The sequence below is a fragment of the Arvicola amphibius genome, chromosome X (assembly GCF_903992535.2).
Source record: "Arvicola amphibius chromosome X, mArvAmp1.2, whole genome shotgun sequence".
Classification (NCBI taxonomy): Eukaryota; Metazoa; Chordata; class Mammalia; order Rodentia; family Cricetidae; genus Arvicola; species Arvicola amphibius.
Genome location: NC_052065.1, coordinates 65,475,651 through 65,484,998, shown reverse-complemented (window position 1 = coordinate 65,484,998; position 9,348 = coordinate 65,475,651). Strand labels below are relative to the sequence as shown.

At 40.3% G+C, this 9,348-nt stretch overlaps 1 protein-coding gene across 1 annotated transcript in view; it reads right to left on the bottom strand.

The window, feature by feature from the left end:
• Positions 1–5,528: 5,528 nt before the first annotated feature.
• Positions 5,529–9,348, bottom strand: part of Atp7a (ATPase copper transporting alpha) — a 107,700-nt gene continuing 103,880 nt past the window's right edge. Inside the window, exons 22-23 of the mRNA XM_038316510.1 lie at positions 8,621–8,723; positions 5,529–7,847 (exon numbers count right to left, since the gene is read on the bottom strand). Of these exons, the coding sequence (XP_038172438.1) occupies positions 7,571–7,847; positions 8,621–8,723 (380 nt within the window). The 3' untranslated portion in view covers positions 5,529–7,570. The remainder of the gene's footprint in view (positions 7,848–8,620; positions 8,724–9,348) is intronic.

Genomic DNA, 9,348 nt, shown 5'->3' with positions numbered 1-9,348 from the left:
CAGCTCTCACCTAGCATCCCTTGTTCTCACCTAGCATCGCTGAGTTCAAATTTGCTCCATTTACACCTCACATGACAATCAATTTCAAGTTGTTTCACTCATTTAATGGTTGTAATCCCACATTGACAGTAAAGTAGCTCCCATTTGTTCTGTATGCTGTCTGCCCATTCCATTCTTGGAGGAGGGTGGGAAAGAGCCCACATAAACATAAAAGATGGTTTCCACTCACCAGAGGGGGTCTGTCTACTCCCCCTCCATAAATGAATAGATTCCCTGCCACATATTTTATCATAGCGACAGAAAACTAATACAAATTATTGTCATTTATCATAGTAAATATTTTGTTAATCATTTATTTGTCTTACTACACCAAAATCTAAGATCCCTGGGGGCAATGCTATGGTTTTTGTTTTTAATGTTTTATGCTCTAATGTATGATCAGCATTTGGAACAGTGCCTCCTACACAATGATATCCCATATTTATTGAATGAATGAAAGAATAAAAAGCCTTCATTTTAACAGAACTATCTGGGTAAATTTTATTTTTTTTAATTTTTTAAATTTTTTTTTTTGGTTTTTCGAGACAGGGTTTCTCTGCAGCTTTAGAGCCTGTCCTGGAGCTAGCTCTTGTAGACCAGGCTGGTCTCGAACTCACAAAGATCCGCCTGCCTCTGCCTCCCGAGTGCTGGGATTAAAGGTGTGCGCTGCCACCGCCCGGCCTGGGCAAATTTTAAATGTAGATTCTACCCAGAGCTCCTAGGAGAGCGGGAGAAAGACAAGTAGCTACTACTGAAGGCAAGTCCTTGACAGATTTGTAAGTATTTCCACTTCATCCCAAGACACAGTGAGAGTCACTGTTGTAATGTACTAACTCCTTTTTGTGAGTGTTTTCTTTTGGAGAAAGGAAGAAGGTCTTAGGATGGTTTCTGCCTCTTCCTTCTAAGTGCTGGGCAGCGGTTTCTTTTTCCTCTTTCCTTCCTTCCTTTCTTTGACAGTAATGTAGTCCCAGCAAAATCTGAACTCAAGGCTAGCCTTGAATTTCTGATCCTCCTGGTTTGACCTTGTGGCTGCTAAAATTCATGCTTATACACATCATCTGGGACTCTGTCAACAGGCAGGTTCTGGTTCATTCAGTCTGGGGTGGGGCGATAGCTTGAGTATAGCTTGGGTCCACCCTAAGAATAGACAGCTTTCCCTACTGTTCAGACCCAAGACAGATTTGGGTCATAGTCAGACCTTATCAGTCATTTCCTGACTTGTAGCGTGAAGCCAGGGTCATATAGCATGGAACTTAATTGCCCATTCCACTCTGAAAACTGGTAAGAACAAGACATGTGCCTTTGCTCTTTGGAATCAGAAGTGTTTTCTCTCTTCAAGATCCCATCGTGCTGCCTATGATATGATACTATAACTCTTGTAACATTCCTGAAACTGAAGGGTCAATCTCATTCCCTTTGGGATGCCATCAAGGCTGCCTATGGCTGAGGTGGTCTCTTTCCTAATAGGTGTTTTTTCTATGCACCCGTATTCTCTTTTACTTATTGCAGTGGTTCAGCTTCCAAAGGAACAAACACATTTATTTTAAACAGAGGCTGTTCGTCTATTAAGAGTTATGATATTAAATATAGAAATGTATTCTGTCACAGTTCAACATAGCAGTGTTATTTTAGTGGAACTGGCATATACATGCAGAACAAAAACTATGGAAGAAAAGGGAAAGCTAACAATGTTAAATTTAAGCACCCAAAAGTGAATGACTGATGCTGGGAGTATGTGGGGCAAGGAGACTGCCATTTTGGTGTCCTTTTAGTCACACTACAGGAAGGTTTCTTAAAGGCAAGGCAAACTTTGTGATGTATAGAATTAACAACTCTAACAGCTCCATACTAACAAAGGACCTACAGGCCAAGTGGCAAGACCAGTTTCTCTTTCCTTATGTTCAGGGAAAGGAAGAGAAACCACAGTTTTTGCTACATGCCTTCCAGTGACTCTTTCTTAGTCCACACCCATGTTCTAGGGTGTGTCTTACTTTCTTCTAGAGTACCCCCTTTTCTCATAACTCTCAGGCTTAAAATCTATTTTAAATTACCTTTAATAAACACCAACTCTGTCTCATAAAAAAAGGAATATCACTTCCGTTCTTGGTAAGTATCACAATTCCACAAGGTAGACAGCATTGTTCTCATTTTGTAGATTGTAAGATAATAACTGGATATCACGACACGCTCTCACTCTGTAGCCCAAGCTGGCTTAAGTCAGTATGTAAGTTCAGCTACTCAAGCACATGGCAGTTCTCCTGCCTCTACCTCTGGAGTGCTGAAAGAACAGGTGTAAGCCACCATGCCCAGCTAGATCACCATACCAGCCCTAAATAATCTCTTCCACATGCATGGCCTGCTTGTCCTTTCAGTAGTGAGTCATTTGGGTTGTAGAGCATGCTTTTCAAATGAATTGCCAACACCTCTGGCAAGCTCTGAAAGTCACTGGTCCTTTTGAATGGATTGAGTTCATCTCAACCTTTCTGTCATACTTGGTTATTATACTTGGCAGTGAAGAAATTGGGAGTTTTACTGGGTGAGGACAGCACTTTGGTTTACAGATTAGTCTTGGGCTTCTAAGGAGCACCACGGGTGATGACAATTAAAAGTGTGAAGTCACTTGAGGGCAATAGGTCCAGAATGCCAAAGGCTGCTCAGTCGATTTCAAACTTTTCCAAGGAGATACTAATTGTACAGAAATGGTTGTTTTTCAGCTGTTTATGACTGCTGCTGTTTCCTAGCTCTTTCAACCTGGCCAAGAGCCTTCCCTTCCAGTCAGTACATACCCTTAAACCCAGAAGAGGTAAGTGGATCTCTGTGAGTTCAAGGCCAAGCATGGTCTAAGTGGAGAGTTCCAGGACAGCCAAGGCTAGTAACAGAGCCCTGGCTTTGGGGGGGGGGGGGCTAGCCTGTTTGGATGCTCACCTTCCTAGACCTGGATGGAGGGGGGGAGGAACTTGGACTTCCCACAGGGCAGGGAACCCTTACTGCTCTTTGGACAGGAGAGGGAGGGGGAGTGGAGGGGGAAGGGGGAGGTAAGTGGGAGGCGGGGAGGAGGTGGAAATTTTTAATTAAAAAAAAACAAAGGTGCCTTCCCTTTTCTAACTCGCTTGCAATTTATGATCTGCGTGCACAAACTGAGAGATAAGACGTGTAGGTCCTACTCAAAGCAGAAAGACAACTCTACTTGTCTCTATCCTCATTCTATGAGGACCTTTGAGTCTTAAAACCTAGCGTTTCCAGCACAAAGGCTCGGTCAGATTGGTAAATCTGGAAAGTTTTGAAACTTCACTGACTACACTGCTGCTCTCACTTCCGAATCAGGGAGTAAAGGGATGGGAAAAGGAACATGAGTAAAATCTCAAACTGGGCGGTAGTGGGACATGCCTTTTAATTCCAGCACTTCAAAGGCAGAGGCAGGTGGATCTCTAGGTTTGAGGCCAGAGTGAGTTCCAGAACAGCCAAGGCTATTCTTGAGAAACTCAGTCCTGGAAAAAAACAGTAAAATCAGAGACGTTAATCCTGCTGGCTACCTTCCCTTTGCTGACTAAATTATCCCAGGTATTTGATGTGGATGGTAGGAATCAGTTCTCACAAGTGAGATTAAAAAAAAAACCACACTATTAAATTCAAGGGCATGAGGAGTGTGGGAATGCATGATGGGTGGTGCTGAATGCTATCCTCCAAGTATGGCAGCTGTGACTACTCAAGAGTCCCAAGATCTGGCCAGTCATTCTCTCCCAGAAGGGGTGGGGAATGTTCTTAGATCCTCTGCTTAGATTTCAGCCATTGGCTCCTGCACCTCCTACCCAGCTGTGCATGTTTTGCCCAGCTGTATGTGGTGTCAGGAGGTGATAAAGCAGCTGTGGTCTGAGACTTTAATTAATGAAGCTGTTTTGGGATCACCTATGTGCCTGTAATAAGCCAAATAAACTCACTGGTTCACCAAACTGGACTTGGGTGGACTCATTACTTTGGTCTGTTCTTGGCCCTATTGGGGATGAGTAGACACACTTACTCCTATCTCCCCAGGAAAAGTTCATGACATAAATTGGATCTCCACACCACTCAGGACTCCCCCAAATCAAGAAAAGCTCATTTAGGGTAGACATCATATCAAGAATTTATTAGATACTACAAAGAAGAGGCCATGCATATTCCTGTTTCTCATTCTCATTAAGTGATAGTGGCGGGTGAATACGATCTGAAGGTCAATAGATTTTGTCCTCCCACCTGAACGTGTGCTGCTGCCTCTGATCTTGGTGCATCATGGATTTACAGCTGAAACAACATCCAAAAAACCCCAAATAACACAACAAGGGTAGTATGGAGCTGCTGGCGGAGGGGGCTGGATGACTTAACACAGTGACACTTGACAACATTTTTTTACAACACTATAATTATAAAGTTGAAGGCACATCTTCGGCAGAAATATCAATTTACATGCACATGAGAAAAACTAGACTACAGCAAACAAATATTGCACAAAGTTGTCCGCTCCTGTTTTGGATACTAACCAAAGTTTTACAATACATGACTAAACATTTCTTTAAAAACACAAGGTTGAGACACCTGGTTCTGGCTACAAAAGGCATTTATTATTATCAATGTCATTAAAAAGCTCAGGTGACTGAGAAATAAGAATTCATGCTTTTTGTTTTATCTTTTTACCCATACCAGACCAAAGGACTCAAGTAAGTCAGCATAAAAGTTGGTAATGATTTGGCATGGATCTGTATTTTTATATTTGGTAAATAAATTGTTTTTAAGTACAGAAAACAAAATAATCCAAAGGAGTGATATCAGGAATGTATATATTTTTTTAAAAAGAATAACCTGAAACCAGATGCCTCATTCAAAGAAAATAACAAGATAGAGTAAAATAAATATTAAGAAAATAATTTTAAAACAGAATCCACAAGTAATGGGAAAATCCTCTACTACACATCTTTTTGATTTTAAGCTGTGTACAGAAAAGATATTCACACTCACGTTTTTGGAAACATCTTGTCTATAGTGCTATTTCAAACATTCTGTATATATGAATGAAGAATAATTTTTTAAAAAATTAAAGCATAATATAAAATTATTTGTTCATAAGGCATCAAATTTAACTTCCTAAAATGTTGATACTAAAGTAGGAAAAGCAACATTTCTATTTCACACCTGACAACTATACTTTTAAAACTACAATAGTAAATACTCTAGTTGTGTTTTAATCTTTAAATTCAAAAGGCATCTTTGGATACTTAAGTTAAAGGTGTCCCCTAGCTGAGTCTGCATCAAGCACTGGACAACAAAGTGTCCACGGTGCCTTCTGACAAAGAGAATGGTTGCTGATGAGTATAGACGAGTGGCAAAGAAAGTGTAAAGAACCTCAAAACAGATGCAAATAGAAACCCATTTTCTTTCTGTGGGCTCTCTCTCGTTCTCTCTCTCTCTCTCTCTCTCTCTGTGTGTGTGTGTGTGTGTGTGTGTGTGTGTGTGTGATATGTGTATATACATATGCATATGAACATCCTCTTGTAGAACCTGTTCTCAACAGTAACACATTATCTAAAGTTAGTGACCGCCTGAAAACTGAAAGCAATGTGCTTGATCTCCTCTCTAAATGAACCCCTCTTCTAGGAATACAGCTTCTCTCAAACACTTTTTTTTTTCTGGTAGTGAGAAGTGAAATGCTATTCTCACTGTCCTACAACATGCTGTGGAGGCAAGAGGAGGGCTCAATTATACATGTGTAACAGAAGGAGTGACTGGCTGAGAGCTGGAGGACTTCTATTCTCAGTTTGAGTCCAGAGCAAGAAAAGTCTATTGTACATCTCTAGCATTAGCTCTTTCTTCTAGGAGTCAACGAGTTATGCTATGATGGGCTGCTAGAACTAAGAAACAAATATTCAAACTCAAATTCTTAAGATGATATAGGGATTGGTCTAAAATGGAGTTTAAACACATAAGCTCACTCACACGTTATTAAAACAGGTTTGCCTTTCTAGACTAATAGCACCTTCATCAAAAGTCTCACCTCTTTACGATAGCTAAGAGAGAAGTTAGGTCTTCCACAAGTCTGGAAAGACAGCTCTGAAGAATGTAAACGTTTCTGGGGGTTGTGAAGGAATAAGAGAGAAAAGAGGTGGAATGGAAGAATCCCATTCTCCTTTTTACTTTATACTCTGCTCTATAAAAAGATTTTTTATATTCAATATTGACCTGAAAAGGAGAAACGAACATTTTCGGAGCACAAATCATATAAGATAGGCAATGTGCTTAAAGTATAGCATGCAAATAAAAGATTAGGAGTTTGTTTATAAGCACAAATGTTTTGAACAAGAGAAAAATATAATTGACTATAAGATATCACAAACCAGAGATTTTCTTATTTCTATATTACAGCTTGCTGTGTATTTTGATAAAAGCAGCTTTGTATGATAGTATATTTAAGAATCATTTTGATAAGTTATCTAAAACATAAGAGGTAACTAAATTTTTATTAAATTATAATATACCAGCCAAGTGATTGTATCCCAAAAGAAGAATTTAGTGAGTTCAGGTACTTTTATACAGCCCATATATGTTAAAATATTAGTGTCAATCTTTGAAGAACTTTTCCGTGAAAGAGGCTCAAATGATAAGTTTTAGCCTGGAACTGAGGGACAGGCTCCACCAGGAACAAAGCTGAACTCAGCAGGAGAGAGCTGAATGCCAGCCCAGAGCTAGGCAAACTGAAGAATCAGTGATTTCTGACAGCAGTGGGGAAACAGAAGGGTAGAGAATTCTGCACTCTCTAAGGTCTTCTGAGTGACACAATAAAATAAGAGAAGATTTCAGAAAAATGTCAGTTACAAAAATGTTTTGAGATAGGGTCTTAGTGTATATAGTCCAGGCTGGTTTTGAACTTGCAATCCTCCTGCCTCATTTCAAGTCAGTTATTTCAGTCAAGGAAAAACCACCTAAACTTGGTTTACTTGAAAGGTGACAAAAGCCATCCTAGGGCTCTTAGAAACTAAAGGACAATGACTCAGGCATTATGAGGCGAAAGCAAACCCACAATAAATAAGGCACATCTATTTTGAAACAGTTGCAACTGTTTTCCTTCTAAACTAGATGCTTTGTACAGTGCTTTGAAAGCCATTGCTTCCCATTGGGGCAAGGATACAGGCTCAAGAATATCCTCAAGGTCATGCTCTCAAATCTTCACATTTTAAATCATCCTGTCTTTGGGTACTTTTTTGGTCAACTAAAAATGATTTGTCATTATTAGCAGCAAGTCAGCAACCTCTAACTGTGGAGTTTGTTCTAAACTTGCTGCTCTATCCTCTATCCCTAGTAAAACAAAACTGCTGGGAATTTGTTTTGGATAATACCAGGTTCAGAGCTCTTGCCCTGAGAAATATATTTTTGCCATTAACAAATACAACTCAGATAGAATCCTGCACATAAGAGCATGAGACTGACATAAGATCCTTCCATGACAATGTACGTGCTCCATCAGTGCACATGAACTTCAACTAGCAGCATCCCCCGAGACCTTTTACAGTGTGGTGTCATCATCTTCCCGGAAGTCTCCCACCAGAAGCGAGTGCTTGTCAGGTTCACTAGTAACAACACTGTTGAGGGAGCGTTTGTCAGACAGTAGTGAGTTTATGGAGGCTCTGCTGTAATTGACAATCCGGTCCAGCAAGCCCAGTCTCGGAGAATTTCTGGAGGCATCGTCTATTCCAACGTGAACGCTGATTTCTGAAGGACTTCTCTGTCCTGTGTGTCTTCGGGCACCCAACTCATAATTGTCATAAGTTGGTTTCCTGTAACTAAACATACATTAAAAGCAACCAAATGTTAACTAGATGCTTGTTGTGTGCACAAACAAAAGATTTGCCCAGTATGAAGATGTGCAAAGGTGGCTAGCGCTAAGAAAGTTGCTTGAAATGGACTTCGTGGTGTCACATAATGCAAAGTCCCACTTGGGCTTTATCTGTAATGCATACACTACATACAATGATAGCTACTTAGCTTTTTCTTTTTGTTTTGAGACAGGGTCTTTACTATGTAGCTTAGCCTGGAAAATTTGATTCTCTCGCCCCTTCCTCTGAGTTCTGAGAATACAAGTGTGTACCACCACACACACAATATTTATTAATTATTCCCTAATAATTCTTAAGAATTGTTTAGGACTCTGGGAAGACGACTCAGCAGATAAAGTGACTGCTGTACAAGAATGAGAACCTGAGTTAGGATCCCCAGCACCCGCATCAAAGCCGGGTGTGGTGCCTGTACCTGTGATCTAGTGCTAAGGAAGTGAAGCAGGAAGAATCTGGGGGCTCGGCTCAGTCTAGCTAAACTAGTGAACCCTGGGTCCAGTCAGAGACTCGGCCTCATAATATAAAGTAAAGAAAATATAAGACACCTGATGTCGACCTCTGACCACCACACACATGTGCACACAGGTAATATGTACGTGCACGCACGTGCACGCGCGAGCACACACACACACACACACACACACACACACACAATTACTTGGGTATACTCATCAATACAAGAATCAAACCTACTGAGAAAATGATGAGCAAGTCATACTTACAGTTTGAGAAAAAGGGAAGAAAGTACTACAGAAACAGATGAAGCAGCCATTGCTGCGGATCCCATCCATGGTTGCAAAACCAAACCAATGGGCAGAAAAACTCCTGGAAACAAATTTGAATTATCAACACATTTATAACATATGCACAATTTATATTCTTATTTCTTCAGCATTTTATCCTCTTAGTTGTAGAGATTTGTGTTTGCTGTCAATTTTTTCTTAGTAGAGTGAGTGCTTTCATGAATATTCTTGTTCCCATTTACTCATGTTTCAGAATTTCCCAGGGGTGCATCCTGTTAGCTATAGGTAGATAGTCCTTGGTTATCTAGTATATCGGAGCTCATACTCTACTAATTCACACACACATGCTTTTTCTTTTCTTTTTTCTGCATACTTTCTTTTTGTGAGATAGCATCTCACTATGAAGCCCTAGCTGGCCTCAACTCACAGAGAATTGCATAAGTGATGGGATTAAATTGGTATGCAGCATCATACCTGACCCAACTTTTTTAACTTAAAATTTTAAATCTATTTGTCTCTCTGTCTATTTGCCCATCTATCAACCTATGTTTTTGAGTCAATGCCTTGCTATGGTAGCTCTGACACTTGGAACATGCTATATAGCCCAGGCTAGCATTAAACTTGCTGCTAACCTCCTGCCTTTGCCTCTCAAATGCTGGAATTACAGATGTGAGCCACCATGTCAAGACACATTTTTTTCAATAGAT